General features: G+C 38.6%; 1 protein-coding gene across 11 annotated transcripts in view; it reads left to right on the top strand.

Moving 5' to 3' along the window:
• Psd3 (pleckstrin and Sec7 domain containing 3) overlaps positions 1–24155 on the top strand; it is a 528621-nt gene that overhangs the window by 326126 nt on the left and 178340 nt on the right. For 10 of the 11 annotated variants that reach the window (XM_052162839.1, XM_052162837.1, XM_052162836.1 and 7 more), the window contains one exon: positions 13057–13146. In XM_052162839.1, coding sequence (XP_052018799.1) covers positions 13057–13146 — 90 coding nt within the window. Of the gene's footprint in view, positions 1–13056; positions 13147–14151; positions 14196–24155 lie in introns of those variants that run through there. The other variant, XM_052162841.1, reaches the window with a different exon arrangement.

Below are 24155 nucleotides of genomic sequence, written 5' to 3'. Positions count from 1 at the left end.
ATTACATGCAGCAACACTTTCCTATCTTTGATGTATCCTCTCACTCACCAAATACAATAGTGTTATTATACTCTTTTAAGTTCCATACCATTTGGGCAGGCATTAGCAATGAGAAAGATGTGTTTAGTCAATGCTTCTATATCATTAGTGACTATATATATATATATATATATATATATATATTCCAGACAAATCCATTGTTGTTCTTTACTATCTGCTTTAAATATAATGAATGGTTTGTCATTATGTCAGCAACAGTATCTTGTTTATACTTGTCTTTGAGTATTCTTGTAGATTATGTAGTTGTGATAACATGGCTGACTTGTTCAGTAATCCCCTTTTAATGTTTAATTATCTGCAAAATATATATGGGATTTAATGTGTCTGTACATACTTGAATTATAGTACTAAGTATGCAAAAATTGATGGGGATATGGAAGTAGGATTGACATTTTTATTTAGACTTTATTGGAAAATACTATATATATATATGTATGACAGAGAACAATTTTTATTAATCATTTTATTTGTTCACATTCCAAATGATATCCTCCTTTCCAGTTTCCCCTCTGAAAACCACCCATCCCTTCCCCCTTCCCTTTGCCTCTATGAGGGGGCCCCTCTACCCACTCACCCACTCCAGCCTCACTACTCTAGCATCCCCTTACACTGGGGCATCAAGCCTCCAGAGGACCAAGGGCTTCCCCTCCCACTGATGCCAGATAAGGCTATTCTCTGCTGTATATGTAGCTGGAGCCAGAGGAGAATACATTTTATCATTTCTGTTTGGACAAAGTTTAAGATGTGTTCTGTTGTCTAAGAGTAACTAGTTATCCTATATTTGAAGCATATTGAGCCTCCCCACATGCCTTCCCCTGCTAACCAGCGGAGTCATTGCCTGGTCTGAAGACAGGTGGTAGGGGAGGGGGGTAGAGAGGACTGCTATTCTCATAGTGATGGGGATGGTGATTGGGGATAGGAACTTAAACACAGAAGTAACTTGCAGTGAAGAATGAGCTAATATGACTAAATCCACAGCTAGCAAATCTCAAGAAACATGCAACCTAGTGTCTGTCCAAACTGAAAACATGATTAGCGGAATTTGGGACAGGAATTTACTATTTAGTATTGCTGTCTGTGATTTTCAGCAGCATCTTTTTCCAGTGTTGCACTGAGCAGCACTGGTAGATCCACTCACCAGGTGTTGTCGTTGAAGAGGTAGTTTCTACTGCCTTCGGTAGTTCCCATACAGATCCCTTGTCCTTGGCGTACTGAGTGTTCTCCTTGTGGTCAGAGTTAAACTGAGGCATAATCTTACTAGTGTTTCCTATTACGATATAAATTAAACATAGGGCACAACCTGATAAATGTACTATATTGGTTGGAAAAGAAAGAATTAAGTGCATATTTTGTAACAGACTAATCTTAAAATACAGGAAGAGTTCTTTTACAGCCATGAGTTTCCTTTGCAGCCAATAAAATAAATTTTTGGGTGGACTTTGTAGGAATTTAAATGGTTGATAATTATTTGGTTTGTTTGCAGTACTAGAAGACTGCTGAAAAGCTTTTAGTTAAGACAAGAGATATTATTTTATTGTGTTGTTTTTCCTTCATTCTTGAAAATATACAATGAAATTATGATCATATCCATACTCACTTTCCTACCTCCAACTTTCTCAGTATTCTCCCACCATCCCCCTCCCAACTTCCTGTCTTCCTTTTATGTTGTTGATAACCCACAAGTCCAATTAATGCTTCCCATATGTATGTGCATGAGTCTGTGTCACTCACTAGTGCGTGAGAAACGCTCATAAAAACGATTCTCCACTTCCCAGCAGTTTTACATGCAAAGGCTGATAGCCCTCCACAAAGACGATAAACCCTCCCTGCTTAATGTCCTTGGCTGCCAGGAGCCTCCTGGCCTGGATGGGGGAGTGGTGGAGTCATAGAGTAGGACTCTGGTGATGGCTTTAAAGTCTGAGGGTCTCGGGACTTTACGTACTGAAATGCTGATGATAACTTATAAAAAGTCCTATAACTTTCTTGCTCTTCCAAGGGTGAAAAGCTGCTGGCTTAGGTGATTGACACTTGTAGCCTTAACATGGAGAGGGGGAGAGGGAGGGGGAGGGGATTAAGCAATGTGGCCTTTATTCTTTTTATTTATTTTTTATTTATGTACTGTTTTTTTCTATATTCTTTGTTTACATTACAAATGATTTCCCCTTATCTGGTTCGCCCCTCCCCTTAAGTCTCTTAAGCCCTTTTCCCTCCACCCATTCCCCAATCACCCCCTCCTACTTCTCTGTTCTGATAATCCCCTACATTGCTGCATCAAGCCTTTCCAGGATCAGGGCCTTCTCCTTCCTTCCTTCCTTCCTTCCTTCCTTCCTTCCTTCCTTCCCTCCCTCCCTCCCTCCCTCCCTCCCTGTGAACCATTTGATATGTGAATTGTGTCTTGGGTATTCAGAACTTCTGGGCTAATATCCACTTATCAGTGACTGCATTCCATTTGTGATTGGGTTACCTCATTTAGGAAGATATTTTCCAGTTCCAACCATTTGCCTAAGAATTTCATGAATTCATTGTTTTTAGTTGCTGAGTTGTATTCCATTGTGTAAATATACCACATTTTCTGTATCCATTCCTCCATTGAGGGACATCTGGATCCTTCCCAGCTTCTGGCTATTATAAATAAGGCTGCTATGAACATAGTGGATCATGTGTCCTCATTGCATGCCGGGGAATCCTCTGGGTATATGCCCAGGAGTGGTATAGCAGGGTCCTTAAGTGTCATGTTCAGTTTTCTGAGGAACCGCCAGACTGATTTCCAGAGTGGTTGTACCATAGGATTGAAGACCCAGAAATGAACTCACACACCTATGGTCATTTGATCTTCGACAAAGGAGCTGAAAACATCCAGTGGAAAAAAGATAGCCTTTTCAACAAATGGTGCTGGTTCAATTGGAGGTCAACATACAGAAAATTGTGAATTGATCCATTCTTATCTCCTTGCACTAAGCTCAACTCCAAGTGGATCAAGGACCTCCACATAAAACCAGACACACTGAAATTAATAGAAAAGAAACTGGGGAAGACCCTTGAGGACATGGGCACAGGGGAAAAGTTACTGAACAGAACACTAATAGCTTATGCTCTAAGACCAAGAATTGACAAATGGGACCTCATAAAATTACAAAGTTTCTGTAAGGCAAAGGACACTGTCAAAAGGACAAAACAGCAACCAGCAAATTGGGAAAAGATCTTCACCAACCCTACATCAGACAGAGGGCTAATATCCAATATATACAAAGAACTCAAGAAGTTAGACTCCAGAGAGCCAAATAACCTTATTAAAAATGGGGTACAAAGAAATTTCACCTGAAGAATTTCGAATGGCTGAGAAGCACCTTAAGAAATGTTCAACATTAGCCATTAGGGAAATGCAAATCAAAACCCTGAGATTTCACCTCACACCAGTCACAATGGACAGCAGGTGTTGGTGAGGATGTGGAGAAAGTGGCCTTTATTCTATCTCAGCAGGAACTGCTGGCTTCTGACTTTCCAGCCTGCTAGTTGGAAGTTACCAGAAGAAAAAGGGACACTTAGAAAACTGATTATAGCATTTATTACTAAGTTATAAAAAGTTTCCTAAAGCTAACTAATGGGAAAGACAGAAAGATCCTAAGTGGGGAAGGAGACAAAATCTCTAAGGAGGCAAAAAAAATTCTAGTTTTTTCCTGGAGGGGAAAAGGGAAAATTTTTTTACTCTAAGTGGGGAAAGGCAATTTTTTTTCTCTCTTCTTTGTCTTTAGTACTTGTACATCTTTCAGAATACATGATAATATGTTACAAAGTCCACCACAAGTTCACACAGAAAATCAAATCATTAATTGAAATTGTTTAGAACAGGGAATATTTACATCATATCCATTAGAAGTAATTATCTAGGTAAACATCCATCACCTGTCTCAGCTCCACAGGTTCATTGAAAGTTTAAAACTGCAACTAAGTTATTAGTGAAGGTTTGAATAAATAAACCTAGTCAATATTTTATCTTCTGTCCTACCACCTATATATATATATAAGTCATTAGTTCCCCTTTTATGATCTTTGGTTAATTGTTTTACAACCTCTTGGAATGTGCTCTGAGTAGGAGAAAGTCTGATTACCACATACGAGCAATTAACTGGTGACACTTGGGAGACTGGCAGAGTTCTCTTTGCAGTTTTGACTATCAGAAAGGGACCTAATAGCAGATTACAGAGCTTAATTATCACAGATGTAATTTTAGGAATTCTTATAGACCATCATTAAGACTTAAGTCATCTATTTGTCTATATAGTATCACTACAAGATCCATCATCATGGATCTGCAGAGAGCTGCTCCAAGGGGTGTGCTATTACATAGTGATTATTATACATGTTTAATAATAATAGGAAAAGCATATCAATAACAGGAATCTTTCCTAAAATGAATCCCTTACAGCCTTGCTTACTAAGGGCTCACCTGTCACAGATTATATAATAATCTGAAGCAGGCCATCTCAGGACGATCACCTGCTAGTTATTAACTTGTCCCTTGATGGCTCCTGACACTTGGCAGTGTATCTGTAATTATTATCATGAGGAGTCTTTTGCCTACCGTCCTTCCTCCTAGCTTCCCTCTCTTCCTCTCTATGCTGACCTGTATTTTTGGTGTCCTCTGCTATGGACCTATGCCAAGTTATGAGTCAAAAAAAGGATATTAGCTGTGAGTGTCATTTCTAAGTCAGCTCTTTCCATATGGCCTCTTCCCTTATGGCACTGGATCTCAGCCTTCCTAATGCTGGGACCCTTTAATAATCCTCATCCTGTAGTGACCTTCCAAGCATAAAATTATTTTGTTGCTACTTCATAGCTATAATTTTGCTATTGTTATGAATTGTAATACAAATATCTGATATGAGACCCCTAGAACTGATAGCTTATGGTGTTATGCCTTTTCTCTTGATTAGAGTTACCAGTCATAATGGCTTATTAGTTTTCTCATCATGTGGAACTTCTCACCAGTAACTGAAAGGCTACAGAAGCCTGGTATGCTTGGGTCTAGAAGCACTGAGCATTTCTAGCCGAGATGTTTTTGGCATTGTTATGCTTTAAAAATATCTGTTTGTTACCAGTGCTGTGGACTAGACAGAGAATCCGGCCTTCATCTGTGGAATGTTTTTACAGAAAAATGTCATGGTTTGAAATTTTTTAATTTTAGAACGACATTTAGAATGCAGTGCCACTCACTGTCATATTGGCCACTGTGTAAATTTTAATAGGAATGAATCTGTAGGTGTGTGAAAGTTTAATTATGCACTAGTCAATTTCATTCAATCCTGTGACCTCTGAAAATGAAACCTTTTCTATTCCTCTATTGGCTTCTTTACTTCAGTTTATTTATGTTTGGTTTTCCCTGTTTGAGAGCAGGTTAACATGAATGAAATATGGCATAGTGGCTATTTCTGGGGAGCTCCTTAGATAGGGGCAGGGAGGTAAATACAGAAGAGGGTGAGGGAGGTAAACACAGGAGGAGGGGGGAGGGGACAGATCGCAGTCTCTAGCTGAAAAGGCAGGGGCATCACTATTTCTTTAGGGGCGCTAAGGCCATGAGTGTGTACTTATGCATAGACAATTTTAATGAACTTTCTCATCTGGGCTATTAGAACACCGTGAAGAGCTAAAGACCACCTAAGGAAGGACCAGGCACCTAGAGACCAGATGCCCTCTTTTGAATTGTTGGCCAGACTGCTTTGAGACTGCTTTGCCCTCCAGTGGTGCATCTAAAAAGATGGACATGTGAGGGCAGCACAACACAATTCCACTTCCAGGAGAGGCAAACAAGAGCCAAATCAGAGCTTTTTAGCAGTGCTGCTTCACTGAAGTAATTAACAAGTCAGTAGTATACTTTTTCCTCATTTGTTGTAACATGTTGGAGGAGGTGGAATTGTGTGGGAGTGTATGCCGGCTGTGTTCTAATAGCTCAAGATTTATGAGGCTGGGTTGTACCAGTAGACAATGAGTTGTCAGTTTCTCCGAAAGCACGCTTTCCACAAAGCTCCAGCCCTTAACGCTACTAAACCTAACTTCATGGTCATTCTAATTAATTCTTCAACCCATAACTTGGAATCTATTCTGTGGTCTACTTTCATGGAGGATAAATTATTGAGAGTTCTAGCTCTACTGGTCCCTCTAGGTCAGAGACTACTAGATTATAGTTGAAACTTGATAGAAGGCTCCTTAGTTTTTGTCAGGAGCAGTATGCCTTTTTGTTAAGTTTTTGTCTTGTTTGTTTAGTTAGAGCTTGGGTTAGCATTGTAAACCAAAGTCTCTGTTTCCCACATTTTCATGCATTATAGAACAAGTTTGTAGCTCCTTTTCTAATGGAGTAGAGGAAAATCTATGAACTAAGGGAAAACCTGAAATTGCAATTAGATCTTTTAGGATTTTTCATCTATTTCAATGCTAATGCATATTAGCCCACAGGTGGGCGAAATAGTAATCACAGGCAAAAATTCATCTCTCTCTCTCTCTCTCTCTCTCTCTCTCTCTCTCTCTCTCTCTCCCTCTTGTGTGTGTGTGTGTGTGTGTGTGTGTCTAAAGTTTTATTGGGACACATCCACACCTACTTTTAAAATCTTTATGTAGTGATAACAGTGTTGAGCAGTTGTTATTGAGAACATATGGTCTGCAAAGCCTGAAGTATTAGCTGTCTGATTCTTTATAGAAATGTATAGAATTTGTCTAAAGATTTCTTTAAAGGCTAGAGAGAAAGCTCTGTCTTTAAAAACACTTGTTCTTACAGAAAACCTGAGGTCAAAGTCCCAGCACCATATGAAAGCTCACAGCCCTCATTAACTCTAGGACAAGAAGATCTAGTCTCTGTCTCTGTCTCTGTTGCTGTCTCTGACTCTGTCTCTGACTTTGTCTCTGTCGCTGTCTCTGTCTCTGACTCTGTCTCTGTCTCTCTCTGACTCTGTCTCTGTCTATGTCTCTGTCTCTGTTTCTGTGCCCCCCCACACTCAAATAAATAGGTAGACAGACAGATAGATACATAGATAGATTGATACATAGATAGATGCATAGATACATAGAAAAAAGTCATTTATAACTACCTACAGTTTGGGTGTGCCCTCCCTCAACATAGGTGAGATTTAGAATGTTCTCTTACAGTTTGAACTAGGACTGATCTTAAACATTTAAATTCATTTATTTGGAAAACAAATTATCCAAAGAATTCCACTAAAAAATAGTACATCTTTAAAAGATATCTAGGGAAAGGTCCTTCTATTAAAATAAATCTATTTTAGGTGCTGGAGCAATAGGTCAGCTGGTGAGAGCACTTCCTGTTCTGGAAGACATCAGTTTAGTTCCCAACCCTCATATTGGGCAGCTCACAACCACTTATATAACTCTATGTGTTGACTGCTTTGAAGTAAACATGACACAAACTAAAGTCACATCAGAAACGAGGGAACCTCTCTCAATTATGAAAATGCCTTAATAAAATCAGGCCAGCCTGGTCTACAGAGTGAGTTCCAAGACAGTCAGGGCTACACAGAGAAACCCTGTCTTGAAAAACCGGAAAAAAAATATCAGGCTGCAATCGAGTCTATAGCATATTTTCTTAATTAGTGATGGTAGGGGAGGGTCCATCCCATTATGGGTAGCGCCATCCCTGGGTCTTGGGTCTATAAGAAAGCAGGCAGAAGACTGAGACATGAAGGGCAAACTAGAAAGCAGCACCAACTTCTCTCAATGATGAACAGCGAAAAACCAACCAACCAACTGACAAACAACAGAACCCAAATAACCAAACAAAAACCAACCAACCAACCAACCAACCAACCAAAACAAAACAAACAAAAATAATAAGAAAAAAAATTTCCTCTCCAGCTTGCTTTTGGTCATAGTGTTTAATCACAGCAATAGAAACCTTAAGTAAGACACTCCAGCCCCACGGGATCCAGTGCCCTCTTCTGATCTCAGCTGATTGCACCAATGACATAAAATCACAATGCATGTGGATACACACACACACACACACACACACACACACACTCAAAATGGTTTTTAAAAGAAATATATTTTAAAGTAGTCATATAATTAATGTATGAGTATGATGAATTCAGCGAACCTTTAATAAGAAGGTCTGAGTCTTTTCATTAATATTCTTTTTCTTAGATATAACACCTAGACCATTTAAACAATTAAGATTTTGATCTGTATGATATTTGAGAGTTTCAAACAAAATTCTTAATAATTGTGGTATTTCCTGTTTGCATACTTTTACTTTCAAGGTTTGGATTAAAGTCTTCCTTATCTATAAGGGAGTCTTCTACATTGTCCTTGTAGATTTTTGAAGAAGTCCATCTTAATGTCTAAATGAGTCAGGAGACCATTTAAATTTTCATTCTTTACTGACCCTCATGAATAGGAACTCAGGTTATTGACCAAAGCTTGTTTCAGAGAGGCTCACCCTTCTCCAAAGCGCTATATCAACTTGGGAAGAGAATGAATAATAGAATATCATAATTTAGGGGCATCTTTTTTATACCTAACAACTGTTAAACTACAAAGTCAGTAAATAGAGGTAGCTTTACTCAGTGGACAGTATTTGCTCGCGTGATATATTAAAATTCATGTGACTTTATCATAATTTTTTCCTTGATAAAAGATGCTTCATGTTTACTGTGCTCTAAAATATTATGAAAGCTTATAGAAGGGAAAATGGCTACCAGACATGCCAGGAAGAATTAAATGGACTGACTTAAGCTTTCACCTTTACCTCCAAACCTTTCTTAGAAGAATTACCAGTAAGTTAGAGTTTTAATTTTAAATTTTAATTCCTCAGGTACCCCAAGAGGTAGTTGGGCATCTTTGATGCAAAGCCATATGCCTTATTTAGCTCTTTTCTCTGTTGGTTAGCAAAATTGATATGCCTTGTACACTATGCTTCTATACTGTGTGATTCAAGGCATGACCTTACATTTTCTATACAGGCAGGGGATTGGGGATAGTCCTCTACTTCCTGAATATGCTATAATCATGATGTCTCTACTCCTTTATAGAAATAATAGCATTTATATTTTCTTGCAGTTAGATAATAATGAAGTTTGACCTGTGGGTTGACTCACAAGAGATTTTCTACAATGTGCAGTGTTGTTGAATCGTCTTTACTTTGTAGTAGAATGTCCTTCAAAATCAGTGCCAATTTTTCCATCTCCTGTGTATCATCTCTAAGAACTTGACACATCCTAGCATCACCTGAGAGGAAAACTTCAATTGAGGAATTTGCCTGCAACCAGTTGCCTTGTGTCCATGTCTGCATGGGGTTGTCTTGATGGCGGAAGGCCACCCCACTGTGGGGCAGGGCCATAGTGAACTAGTAAGCCTCGAAGCAGTACTCCTCCACAGTACCCGCATCAGGCTTCTTCCGTAATTGATATTTAACTGGAAGAATAAACAGAGGAAACCGTATCTTGCTTCTTGTCAGAGTGGTTTATCACAACAGCAAGATGAAACTGGAATACCGATACTGTCTGCAATTCTGTATGTAGTCTAGAGCTTTTTGTTCTCATGGTGTTTTAGTGTTTCCATTGTGAGAAGAGATACCATGACCAAGGCAACACTTTTATAGGAAAACAGTAATTGGGGCTGGCTGACAATTTTAGTTTCAGTCTAGTGTTATCGTGGTGGGGAAGAATGAAAGCGTCCAGGCAGACATCTGCATCTTGATGTGATGGCAGCTAGGAGGAATCTGTCTTCCTCAGGCAGCACGGAGGAAACTCTTCCACACTAGGTGGAGCTTGAGCATAGGAAATCAAAGCCTGCCTACCCAGTGACACACTTATTCCAACAAGGCCACACCTCCTAATAGTGCCACTTACCATGGGCTAAGCATATTAAAACCATCACACATGGTTTTCTCTTGAATATAATAAATCAGTCATGCCTTTTGGACTCTATTTCTAATTCTAGTTCTTTTGCTATTCCTAGCAATTCATTGATATCTTAAACCCTTCAGAGTCTTCCATGAAAGCTGGAAACAACTTCCTCCAAACTTTGAGATTTTATTAAAAAAATCTCATCAGCCGCCTTAGTGGTGAAATATTTCCAGAAGGTTCCCACAATCCTTTGCCCAAATGCACCAGATGAATCATATTTTATTTCATTTATTTCTCCTTGAACTTATAGCTTCATTCTGCTTTTCTGTAAAGCTTACTCATGTGTTCTGTTTTTATGCTTAGAAGAATTTTTTTTCTGGATCATTATTCTTATTTGTAATAAAAACTATAACATGAAATGAAATAAAAGTTTTTACATGTTCAACATATTTTACGATGGTTTTTACTAAGTAATAGTTATTAACAGTTTTTAAAAGTCAAATAATGTTCAAATTCTAAAGAAGAATATGAAATTTTCAGTTATGAGAATTTTTTTCACATTTTTGTGTGGCTAGCGATTGAATCTTTAAATATTTTTGTTAAAAACATTTTAACTGACATAGTTGATTGTGATAATTCATTTTTTTCTTATGTTCTTAGAACATAAGAGGACCTTGCTAAATCATGTTGAAATGATTTATCATACCTTAAGGTACCTTGGTTGACTAAGAAAGGATTATCAAAATAGAGTTTTTGTCATTTTCATTACACCAGTGCAAAGCATATTTTAATATTAAGTTTCCTTTCTGTGCTTTAAATAAAAAAAATCATCACATCTTCAGAAATTGAGGCATTATTCATTGGAAATAACCTGAATAAGTTTGATTGACAAGGATTGTTCTTAGTGTCAATCTCTACATCCAGTCTTTCATAAGAAGTCTGTGCCTGCTTGCTGATGGAAGGGTTAAGGGTTTTGATACAACAATTTTAGCACTTTTACTGTAAATATTTAGATAGCCTGGGTAGGATGAGTCTTAGAGAATAGAACACAGGGAAGGTGCAATCAATTACTCTGAAGAAAAGCAGTGTGTTCTGGAAGCTGGGCTTCTGTACATACACTGATGTAAAGCTGCCAGCGAAGGACTTGCACTCTTTATCTTTGGGTGCATGTGGCATGAGTAATTAAACTACTATGTATGGTTCAAATTACACGTGCCATTTATGATCCAATAAAATAGCATTGGTAATCAAACCATTACTCATAGAACTGTTGTATGCAGACTCGTGTTACTGTACCCTTTGCTCATTTACACTGCACATTGCCAGAGATGCCACACCCCTGTGCCCAGCACTCTATGGTCTGTGTCCCTCCCCTGCATGGGTCCTTCTGCATCTTTCTAAGGTTTCTCAAGTGAGCAGCTTTGAAAGACAAAGTAACTTTGGAGCCGTACTGAGGTTTGCTTATTACATTGGAAGATGGAGATGATTGCTCTCTTCAGATGAAAGGGGTAGATACCCTTTTGTGCATTATCAAAAGTCCCCTTTCCTGAGGCTTAGAGGCTCATTATAAAAGCAGCCGCCCAACCAACAAATTGGGAAAAGATCTTCACCAATCCTACATCAGATAGAGGGCTAATATCCAATATATATAAAGAACTCAAGAAGTTAGACTCCAGAAAACCGAACAACCCTATTAAAAAATGGGGTACAGAGTTAAACAATTCTCACCTGAAGAACTTCGGATGGCGGAGAAGCATCTTAAAAAATGCTCAACTTCATTAGTCATTAGGGAAATGCAAATCAAAACAACCCTAAGATTTCATCTTACACCAGTCAGAATGGCTAAGATTAAAAATTCAGGAGACAGCAGGTGTTGGAGAGGGTGTGGAGAAAGAGGAACACTCCTTCACTGCTGGTGGGGTTGCAAATTGGTACAACCACTCTGGAAATCAGTCTGGCGGTTCCTCCGAAAACTGGGCACCTCACTTCCAGAAGATCCTGCTATACCACTCCTGGGCATATACCCAGAGGATTCCCCACCATGTAATAAGGATACATGCTCTACTATGTTCATAGCAGCCCTATTTATAATTGCCAGATGCTGGAAAGAACCCAGGTATCCCTCAACAGAAGAGTGGATGCAAAAAATGTGGTATATCTACACAATGGAGTACTATTCAGCCATTAGAAACAATGAATTCATGAAATTCTTAGGCAAATGGATGGAGCTAGAGAACATCATACTAAGTGAGGTAACCCAGACTCAAAAGGTGAATCATGGTATGCACTCACTAATAAGTGGTTATTAACCTAGAAAACTGGAATACCCAAAACATAATCCACACATCAAATGAGGTACAAGAAGAAAGGAGGAGTGGCCCCTGGTTCTGGAAAGACTCAGTGAAGCAGTATTCGGCAAAACCAGAACGCGGAAGTGGGAAGGGGTGGGTGGGAGGACAGGGGAAGAGAAGGGGGCTTACGGGACTATCGGGGAGTGGGGGGGCTAGAAAAGGGGAAATCATTTGAAATGTAAATAAATTATATCGAATAAAAAAAATTAAAAAAAAAATAAAAGCAGCCGCCATGTATATAGGGATTATTTCATACGGCTGTAGTTCAGGTAGTGGATTCAAATAGTGTTATATTCAAATATTCTGCCTCTTCCTGTTATTATAAGCATGAACTCCTGTTTGTCTTACTCTAGAGTTATTTTCTTTGCTGGTACATAAGATAACCTGTTGGCTTCAAAGTGAATAAATCTGAGCTCCTTCACTTGAACTTGTCAGAATGGAAGGAAATACAGACAAGTATAATTCAGCTCAGGAGTGGTATCTTAACCCATGGTTTAAGTTAAACTATATATCACCTGTATAAAGGCAGCAGCAATTTGCAGATTTTTTGTCTAGGTTAAAGTATAGGTTTAACATAACTGTGATTTATACAGTATGACAAAGTGAAAAGAATAATAAACCATCTTTCTTATTTTCTTATGCTAAAATTTTATTTTGTGACACACACATGCACATACACGCACAGACATGCATGCATGTTAAAAACCAAATCAGTTACTAACTGTTTAGCTGCATTTTAAAGAATTGATCATAAATAATTCTGTAATATATTATGATATTTTTCTGTTTTCCAGAATATTGGAAAGAAGATGACCTGCCAGGAGTTCATTACAAATCTGCAAGGAGTAAATGAAGGTGGGGATTTCTCCAAGGATCTCCTGAAAGTAAGCACGGGCGCATTGACGTTCACGCTCATGTTCATATTTACTGCTAATTGAAGCTAGGTTGCTTCAGTCTGTAAGCTTAGTGTTTTGCTTTTTGCTGGTGATATTTCTGTTGAGCCTTGCTTTGGGTGCTTCAGATTACAAAGGTTTTAAGGTAACAATTTCTGACCGTCTGTATCACAGTGAGTAATTGAGAGAAAATGAAGAGATAATGGGCTAGGTGGTGATTATACTGGTTAGCGAGTGGTTTTGGTGCCACCAGGGATAGTTACTTTAGTAGCAAGCATTTGTAGACTTCTGGAGGCATGCGTGAACGAGTTCATCCTCAGTCACAGAGACACTTATCTGCCTCTGGGAACAGATGAAACTCCAGATTAAATTGTGAAGTGAGGGAATTGCAGTTATTGGTAGCTTTCATCAGACTATTTCCCAGGAGATAAAATCAACTTCGCCATTTGTAGATTTTTTTTTTACAGCATTATCAATAGGATGTATTTGATCAAATATGAACAGTAATGGCTGTGGAGTCTGAGTGTTTTAGAAGTGGGTTACAAGAAATGTATATTGAGAATGTGATTTTTACAGATCTCTCTTCAATCCTACTGTTTCCTTTAAAACGTGGTGCATAGAGCTTTCTTTTGGAATCAGTCACTCTGGAAGATTGCTTATTTGCATATGCCGTGAGATGGAAATGCGGTTGTGGAGAGAGATGCCTGTCATTGTATTTTATGTACCTCCTAGTCTGTTCTGTGGTGCATGCTAACCTAGGGCTGCACTGCCAAGCCTTACCGTCAGTACTGTGTAACGTATAAAGGGTAGGGTTCTGCCACAGTCTGGAAAACTAAAGAAGGTATTGCATTCAGTACTGTCAGACTCTAGAACACAATGGATTTAAGACAACTGATTTTAAAAGTTACATGGTGAAAAATACAAGAAGTACAGTAGTTTTGATTTACTATGTAACAAAATTTTTAAAATATAATTACATTTTCCTCTTCTCTCCAGTCTCTTCGAAGTACTTCCATCCCTTGAAGTCCCTTGAAATCAGGTCCTCTTTTTAAAAATTTGTTATTGTTATATGAATGTAACTTGCTCAGTTCTTGTAGTGCTACTTGTATACATATGATTCAGATGATTGTGGGGGTGCCCACTTGTTATTTGGGTGACTAAATAATTGAGCTAGTGTCTGGAAATAGCAGTGGCATTCAGTGTGGAGACTGTCATGTGAAGTGTGGCTTTCCTTTTAGAGTAGCCCTAGCATGATAGCGTCTTTGTTTTGGTGTGATAAGAAGAATGAGTTTTAATATCAGTTTTAGTTTAGGATAGGTTTTCTTGAAAGCAGTGTGGCTTTATTTCATTATTGAGTATTCAACCTTTCCCCTATCTTCTCTTCCTCTTTTCTTTCCTCCTCCCCTCTCTTTCTTATTTTGAACTGTGTTTTTTTTTAAGTTGGGAAGAAAACTCCAGTTGCATGTATGCTCTACAAATAAACACAAGAATGCCAATTGTTACCTCACTGGTATGTGAGTAATTCTGTTTTCAATCTGTGAAAATAAGCATTCATGACGTTCTGAGATTTAAAAACTGTGATGAGAGTGGACAAAGAACTTTGGATACACTTTTAACTTACTGTATTAACGATCAGAAATACTTTAATCTACTTTATTGAACTGGGTGTTTTGTTGTTTCACAGTGGCCTTAGTTGTTTATAAATCACTTTGTGTCTGAAATTATATTTAGATTATTCTTGTTTAGATTTCTTTGGATCAGAGTACCATTTGTACCTGTATCTGATTTGTTGTGATTGCACAGTGGGCAGCAGTTTTTTAAAGGTCCAGTGTGTGTTCCCCAGGGGGTGCAGGACTTGGAAAGGATTCTGAAAACAAACGTGGACCTGTCCTCAGAGATCACAAATGCTGAGGAACAAGCTGGGCCTTCTTCATAATGATAAGTTCTCTGATATTAAAATGAAAGTATGTAGTCTTGTTTTCTATCTAAACAGACAAAATGAAGAAAAATCTTATATGTAAGGGAACTAAGTCTACGTCTGTTAAGTTCAGAAGAATATATAAAATCTTGCTCTGTCTTTCCTTCTCATTTGCTGACAGGATAGATGACAGTTGAGCCCTGTCCAAAATGGTCATTTAAGTTCCAGCTGTTTTTTAAATAGCCCAACAAGGAATTTGACTGTAAGTTTTTTGAATAAAAGTTATAGCATTCATAATTCAAAGCGGAGAAAGTTAGATGCGTGAAGAGAGCCTGACATGGTAGATGATTTAGCTTCTTCAAAGCAGGTAGTGCTTGAGATGAGATTTTAATACACACCTAGAAGCCTTATTTTCCATTCAAAATATTGGCTCCGTTTTCCACATCCTACAGTCTAGATGTTTGGTTTAGGGTGGTGGAAATACTTAATTTCCTCAAGGAAAGATAACACTGAATTTAAATTATTACAGATTTATTCGAGTAGATTCTTACTAAATTTATTAATTAAATGCATTTTTTATTGCTCTCTCTGAGGACAGAGTTTAGGCAAGATCCCTTTAGAAGAAGCTTCAGAGCTCCATAGACTTCCTGTATCTGTTCCTTTGTTGGCTGGATGCTTTACAGATACATACTTTAAATATAATTTCTCATTTGGTATTCTTAAGGTGATAATACAATTAAAAAATAATGGAAAATTTGGGCAGAAAGTTGCAGCTCTTAAACAGACTCAGAGGTCAGCAAAGAGAAATGAATCATAGACAAGGATTAATGCATTTTATCGGGCAAGAATGAAACATAATTAGAGAATACACAATTGTGCAATGCAGGTTTATAACCATTAGCTTTTTATTCAGTTATGAATGTAAGCAAGGGCGTACAAAAACAACTCAAATATAGTCTGGAAAGTCAGAGATAAAAGTGTGTAAATTCAGACTCCACAAAGGATCCGTTTCCATAGAGTTGACAAAAAGAACTATAGGGATCCTTCTAGAAAAAGCAAGAACAAAGCCAACCCCGCTCATTTCCAGATCTCCATCTGGGCATCTGATCTGCTGCACTCAGAGGGGGAAACCTGAAAACATGACAGAGATAGTCACCCTACCTTTCTGGTTCTTTGGAAAGCTTGGCCACAAGCAGCAGGAGGTTTTCCCCTTGTTTTGCCTCCACACCCTCCACATGACTACCCTTCCTCCTTTGTGTTTGATTCTGTGATCATCAATGAATGCAAGTATAGTTGGGGTAATATGAATGGGACCATATTTTATTATTCCTGTTACTTGAGAAGCTGTACTATTCTTTTACAAACGTTAATATTGCATGGGACTATATAAAAGTACAAGGAATCCATTATTTCTTCTAACTCCAAGCTTGAAAAAGTAATGAGCAGGTTCACTAAAAGAAAAAAAGGGGTCATCTCTTGCTCTTCAATCAGATTACGAATCATATGAAAATTGTCTTAGTGAAGTTTTACTGCTCTTTATGATTTTTTCCACAGTATTGACTATCATGCAACATAGCTCAGATATAACTAGCAATATGAAAAATGATGAAAGTCATTGGCTTATAAAAAACTTGGTTAACTTGGGATATAAACACAATAGGGGTTTAGTAGACCCTGCTTTTCTGATTTTCCTTTTTATCAAGATAAATGTGTGTTTAGATATTTATGAGCTATGCAGAAATAAGTTCAATCTTTAAAACAAAAATACAATGGGGATTATTTTAAAGAATTAAAAGATGGACAGCAATATGAACCTGTCACTCTTCAGGATGCTGCTGGGAACTCTTGAGGAAGCATACGGTGAAAAAGGTGGGTTGTCCAGCGAGAAGCTCTGGCTTGGGGACCAGTGTCAGCAGTGTTGAGGGATGTGAACATGAAGTCAAATTTGGAGCCTCTTGTTTGGGCTTCTGTGGCTGGGCTGTTTGCTTAGATTCCCTCATTCTTTTCTTACTATGTTCTAACCAAATAAAGTGTAAACAAGTAAGAAAAATAGAATTCCGTCTTCGCAGTGCTCTGACATCAGAATGCATCAGAATGCTTCCTGGCAGAATTTGAGATAAGCAGTGGAGAATCTGGAGCACAGGATGTCCCACCTGGAACAGGTCACATGACTGCTCAGCTTCAGTGCACAGCATGTGGTCATTGGCGCCCACCCCTTAGAGGGAATCCAGGGGTTAAGATGTAATGTGTGTCCATCCGTCATGCACAAGGTTTCCTCATAGGGTGGGAAAGTCCTGGGCCCCAAGTGTTTGTGAGAGTTCCAGTGATGTCACCAGTGATAGAGTCCTGGGGGAGGGGTCTTACTTTGTCCTAATTTGACTCAATTGTGCCCTGATAAATACACATCTGTCCTGTGCCTCTAGCTGTGGTGTTCTTCATGTGGGCCCATTAAGCACGTAGTAACTACTGCCCAGCCTCTTCCTTGTCCTTTCATTCCTGCACCACAAGGGTAAACTCAGTTTCCCTGTTGTGTTCAAACTTCCTCAAGTGATGCTTTTAAAGCAAAATGTGGCTTGGCAGAAATTAAGTTGAAAAATGGTAGGCGATCTTGAGGGATTCATTCAGTGTCAGGGATGAGTGTTCTTAACATTGCTTCAGTTCTTGTAAGCTCAAATAATAGCTCTTAAATTTGTTTTCCTCTTATGCTACTAGTTTAGACAAAGAAGTATGCACAAATAATAAAGCCAGAAGATGTTCAGAGCTAAATCTAAGAAGGTTGCTCTTTTTATAGCAGCAATTTCAAAAGAACATGCCCAGAAGACTGAAGGAGACGAAGAAGGGGGCCTCAGTCTGAAACAGGTCTATACTTTTTATAAATGAAAAGTCAGAAGCGAATTCTCAAAAATGCTTGATCTGAGTTATATCCGGAGTATGTAGTTGAAAATAGGAACTTATGGGTGGTATTTAAGTGTAGCTATAAAAAGAGCATCAGCCGCTGCCTGGAGTAGGTGAGCTCTCAGAGAGAAGGTCATGAAAACCTGGTAGCAACAGTAGCTATGGAGGAAAGGCCTTTCTGAGCTTGTGCTGGGACAAGGAGGAGAGCCTTTGAAAAGCAAAGCTGTGGTAGTGAGCTTGCACAGAGAAAAGCATTAAAGGTGATGGCCCAAAATACCGACTCTCGCTGCCTTTTTTCAGTGTGGCAAATCAAGCTGAGTGGCGTGATGAAAGGCATGTGTCTGTTTCTGCCTTCTCTCCACAGACGTCTGGAAGCACGCGGCTGCTTTCAGGCCTGAGGTCATCATGGGCAGGATAATGATGATGCCTTTTGTCTGGCTCAGACCTCGAATGAAAAATGGAGATGAGAATGAGGATGAGTCCTTGAAGTAGCTGAAAAATCTACAAATCATGATGTACTTTTTTTTTTAATCCCTCCCCAAAAGAAGTCTGTTAGAACAGTAGGATGGAACAGATGCTGCTTAAAGAGTACAGACAGATTTTTTTTTTTTCACCAAAAGGAAAAGTTGGTTGGGGGTGGTAGTAATCGTTAAGTGTACTGTAATGGAATATTAGTGATTCTTAGGCAGATTCTATTTTTAATTTGACCACAAAGGAGGGCTACAAGGTTTCATACTCCAGTGCCTCCACAAAATCTTGAATGTTGGTATGTTTGGAGTCTTGCTAAAACATTGTATGTTTGTAAGCCTGCTTTCCAAGTTAGTTGTTGCCATTTGTCAGACACGAGCACAGTCTTCACTGAAAGCCAATTTCACACTGTAACTTTAACCCTGTCTCTTTGCTTATGATTTACTCTGTGGGCCTAGGAGGCCTCGAAGAATGACGGTCTACAAGGCATACAACCCAAGATTATTATGTTTATTATTAAGGAAGGATGCAACACATTTCGATTGAGAGGAATTTGTAGCTACAGTAAGAGCAGCTCACAAAGGAAAACTGTTTTATGGTTGTAATGATACTTCATCATGTACAGATCGCTGGCATGAACGGACTCAAAAATCTGAGAACAATAATACGGTGATCATTTTAATAATCTTTCATGCCCTCTTTCCTTCCTTTTTTGATTTCTTCCCCCTTCCCTCCTTTCTTCTCTCTTCCCTTCCCCTTTCCCTCTTCATTCCTCCCCTGATTATGGCAGGAAGCACTGTACTACTACAGAGCTACATCTCCAGCCCTGGTCTGCTCTCTTTCATTTGCATCATAAACACATCAACGGTGACTACTGGTGGATACAAGTAATTGAAACTGCAGACTGGCCTAAGTACATCGTAGAGCCAGTGTTTCATTGACAAAATAATAGTCATAGTACATCTTCTAATACAGACTAAATGAGTGTTTAGTTCTTCACTTTTAAGTTGAGTTCATTTTTAGGAAATAGATTATTTTTGAGGCAGGGTCTCACTTTTAAATGGGCTGATCTGGCTTTACACTCTGAATAGCTTAGGGCCACCTCAACTTTAGAAATCCTCTTCAGCCAAGTGCTGAGATTGGTTATACGACCATACTACAATCTGAAAAATTTCAGAATTAGAAAGATTAATGTAGAGAAAGCATGTATGTAAGTTGTGTGTTGGTAGCAAGCAGTAATTTGATAATGATGCGAACAAAAAACAGAACCTTTGAGGATAGTAGGTCCTTAAATAGCACTGTTGTAGTTTTGTGAAGCTTCTCAGACAGTGGCTATATTCTCTCTCTACAAAGTGATGATGAGTCATAGAACTGGTGTTCTGTGTTCGCTTACTCTCTTTTGGAGATGGGAGTGTGAAATAGATTTGGAAAAATTGCCAAAAAAAGTTTTATAAAGATTTGTTGTGTTTAAAGAGATGAGCTTCAATCAGAAAACCAGCTAACAAAGAATGAATTATTATTGTTTACCCCAAATCATGCTGGAAGTTTCATTCTCTCTCTCTCTGTTTTATTTCTCCTAGGAAATATAGACAACCTTGCATATTAAACCATGAATAAATTAAAAATATTTGATAGGGAAATTAAATTTGGCTTGAACAGATACAGACTTTTTCCCAGTTATACTATTAATAGTAAAACAGTTATTGCTCTAGCATTTATATTACACTCATTATTATAAGTCATCAAGAGATGGTTTGAAACTCTCAAGAAGATATGTGAATGTCATGCAGCAATGCTACAATATCTTATATATATAATTTATATATACTGTGCTTGATTGTCACACTATGTATCTGTGGGTGGGATGGATGGTTGGAATCAATACCACATGGATGCCAAGACTGACTGTTTTGATTTGCCAGTTTTAATTTTTGACTCTTCCCTCAAACTGTCCATAGGTAGAAGCAGTCTTCTGTGTTTGTTTTTGTCCTCTTTTCTCTAAAATGTTGCTTTCTCAGAAACTCCAACAGCCACATTCATCCATTTTTTTTCATGGAATTCTTTTTAAAAATATTTTTTAAAGATTTATTTATTTGTAAGTACACTGTAGTTGTCTTCAGACACTCCAGAAGAGGGCGACAGATCTCGTTAGGACGGTTGTGAGCCACCATGTGGTTGCTGGGATCTGAACTTAGAACCTTCAGAAGAGCAGTGTATGCTCTTAACCACTGAACCATCTCTCCAGCCCCCTAAAAATAAAAATATTTTTTGAATTACAATATAATTACAGTATTTCTCCTTCTCTTTTATCTTTCTATAGCTTCCCTTATTCTTTTTTTGTTATCTAATTCATTTTTTCTTTACTTGTTGTTGTGTTGCTAGATATATAAATACAATTCCTCAGAAGTCCATGCAATGTTTCCTGCATGAAGACACGCACAGAGAGAGGAGAGAGAGAGAGAGAGAGAGAGAGAGAGAGAGAGAGAGAGACAGAGAGAGACAGAGAGAGAGACAGAGAGAGAGAGGAGAGAGGGATGCCTGAGCTGCCTACTTGATATTGGCTGGCTGAGGTGAGCCCTTCCCTAGGGAAGAACATTTCTCTCAGCATTACAACTGTTTGCTTGTAGCTAGAGATGGTTGTAGCTTTTCTTCTTCCATCTTGACATGTCCATTACTGTCCTCAGTGTTCAGATCTTGTTTAGGCATCCATATTGATGAAACTTCATGGATGCATAGCCTTTCTGACATTTCTAGGAGACAGACTCTACAGAGAACTTCCTGGTGCTTTTGATTTTACAATCATTTTGCCTACTCTTCTGCAATAGTCCCTGAGCCTTGTGTGTTGAAGATGAGACTGGGTACCACTCTACACCTCATTCTATGCATTTTGATTGGTTATAATTTTCTATAATAGGCTCAGTCTGATGCAAAGAGATGTTTCCTTGATAAGGGCTGAGAACTGTACTTATCTGTGTGTATAAAGATAAATATTTAGAATGCAGTCAGAGTTTATGCAGGTTTAGTAAGGTGGTAATTATTGGTTCCCTGCCAGATTTCATAACATCACTTGCCCTAGGTAGTTGGCTAGGTTTCTCGTCCTAGGCATGTTTTTCTCTTGTTGAGTGGGCCTTAGAGACAATTAGAGAGTTGTTGGTCACCTTAAAATGCATGCCACTCTTGTGTGTGTGTGGTTATTGTGCCATGCTGAACTCATAGGTGTCACAGCTGGGTAAGAGTATTGTTTGCTTTCCTTTCTTGATAGCTTGCATGGGTGCCATGAAAGCTAGTCCTCATGGAGGAAGCGTTGAAGGAAGTCTCCCATGAATCCCTCCATTGCCCTCCACTGTTTCCTAGTCACAAGGATTTCCTTACCTTCAAGGTTCTCCCTAGAAAAATGAAATGTTATCTCTTTGGATATTACGGCCACTTAAAAGAACGCCTACAGGAAGGCCAATTCAGATCTTGTTGATAAGGCAAGTCACCTGATTGTAAGATTACTTAATTCTTGATGTAAATATTTCATTAGAATGCAAAAATAGGTAAATTATTATTTGTCTCATTTACAAAAAAATAAATTGTTTACTCAAAATATTATCTTAAAGGACTAACTTCATTTCAAGTTGTTATTTTTATGGACTAACCTTAGGCAAAAGGTTTTGAAAAGAGAAATATTTTGAGACCATATTGTTTGATAAGAAGAAAGTATTTCCTATCATTCCTATGGGAGCCCAGCTCCTTCTTACCCTCCTTAGTGATTTGTGTGTTATGATACACACACGCACACACACACACACACACACACACACACACACACACAAACACAGAGATAACTGCAGTTCTCAGAGTTATCTTTCGTCTATTAAACAGTAAGTGACACAGACTAGAACTGTTCCACAATATAGCCTTGTGTATTATTTTTTTTTTTTTTTAGTAAAATAACCAAATAAGGCTTTTAAAACAATTGTTCTTATTTCCCCATTACCTTCTGTGTCTGAGTTGAGGAACACAGTCCTTAATGGGACAGGTAGCATGTCATGCCCACATGTAGCTTAGAGTTTGATAGAATACATCATAACACAAAATAGGTAATGTGTTATTCAAAATTATGCACAGAATGTGTCTATATCCAAAGCAGTTACTAGACTTGTTTATCTCAAGTCAGATGAAAATTAATAGGATTTGCAAGTTCTCACTTTAGTAAAGCTGTACTAAATATATTGGGTGAAGCAAAGATGAGTAAGACATGAGTTCTGCACTGAGGAATTTTTAAGCAGTTATAGTATTTTTCAGACCGGCGATCCATTAAAATCACTGGGATAAGGAAAGAAAAATAAGAGGCAAAAATATCCCAATCACTCAAATGCCAGTGAATAAAAGCAGAATGTTGGAGAAAGGTCTTGCAATTTGACACCAAACTAAGCATGCCCTCTATAGTTGATTCCCTTCAAAAGGAATGAAAGAAAATATTATAAGAATAATCAGAACAACTTTATTAGCAGTAGTTCCAAATTAGAAATCATTCAGATGTCACCAATAGATGAGGTATGTTAGCTCCAATGAAAGAGAAATAAAAGTGAAAAAGAAGGAACTCCTGACACAGATTGCAGAAGAAAGATGCTGTACGTCTTACCTGGGCCTAACACATTGATCTTGTTTGTCGAAGTTCTTGAGTGGCCCAAACCAGTGTAAGGTGGTGAAAACAGATAAGCAACAGAAAAAACAAAACCAATGGCTTTCTTCAGGGATGTGATGATGAGAAGAATTTCCTAGGTATCTAGAAACTTCCTGAAATGCTACCACTAATAGATTTCAGGGCAAATGTCACTTGGGATATGTGCAAAGTCTTCACTGGCAGCATTCTGCTTTCCCACCCCTCTTACGGACTGTAAGTCTCCTGCTCTGTCATTCTCCCAAGTCCACACAGCAATGAGAGCTGCTGAGTAGGATGTAATCCAAGGTGGGTAGGTTGTCCTTTGTTTACGTTGCACCGTGTGCTGTGAATGTGTGCTGTGAAATCGTATGGACTTCTTGTGACGTTCTCAGGGCAGAGATGCCTGCTTTTGCAGCTCTAGCTTCCCCAGTGCAAAATCAAGCTTCCAGCAGGACAGTATTTCTTTGTAGGAGCCCTAAAGATGATTCACTGCCAAGTTCATTTAAACTTTTCACATGACTGAGCCTCATGTGGTTGTAGACTGAGGCCCTGTTTTTATTTCTGGTTATTTACCAGGAGTCTTCTCAGTTTCTAGAGTTGACCATTCTTTCTTCGTCCATCTTGAAATCCAGCAACCAAGTCTTTTCATGTCTATCTGATAACCCCATGTCCTTGACCCCTACAAACCTGTCTACTGCCTCCTCCTTCCTCTGGTTTTCCACCTCTGGCTCATACTGAGGGACTGTTGTCAATTGTGTTGTGAAGTACTTGCATGATACTGTGTCTACCTGGATTATTCAGAGTCCATTTTCTGTATTAAAGTCAGCTGCTTAGCAGCCTAAATTCCATCTACCAAGACTCTTACCACCAGTATTGGATTAAATCAGCAGGAGAGAAGAGGGCAGGGTGAGGGGCAGAGCGGGGAGGGGTAGTGTGGGTGATATGCATATGAGAGCTTTCAGGACAAAGAGAAACAATCTGGGAAATCACATTCCTCTGGCAGAATTTAGTTGTCCTTTGAAAGACAATTCTGATGGGTACTCTGGATCCAGAACAGGAGGTATTTTT

Source organism: Apodemus sylvaticus, chromosome 18, assembly GCF_947179515.1.
Source record: "Apodemus sylvaticus chromosome 18, mApoSyl1.1, whole genome shotgun sequence".
Lineage (NCBI taxonomy): Eukaryota > Metazoa > Chordata > Mammalia > Rodentia > Muridae > Apodemus > Apodemus sylvaticus.
The sequence above is the reverse complement of the archived record's forward strand: the minus strand, read 5'-3'. Positions and strand labels throughout refer to the sequence as shown.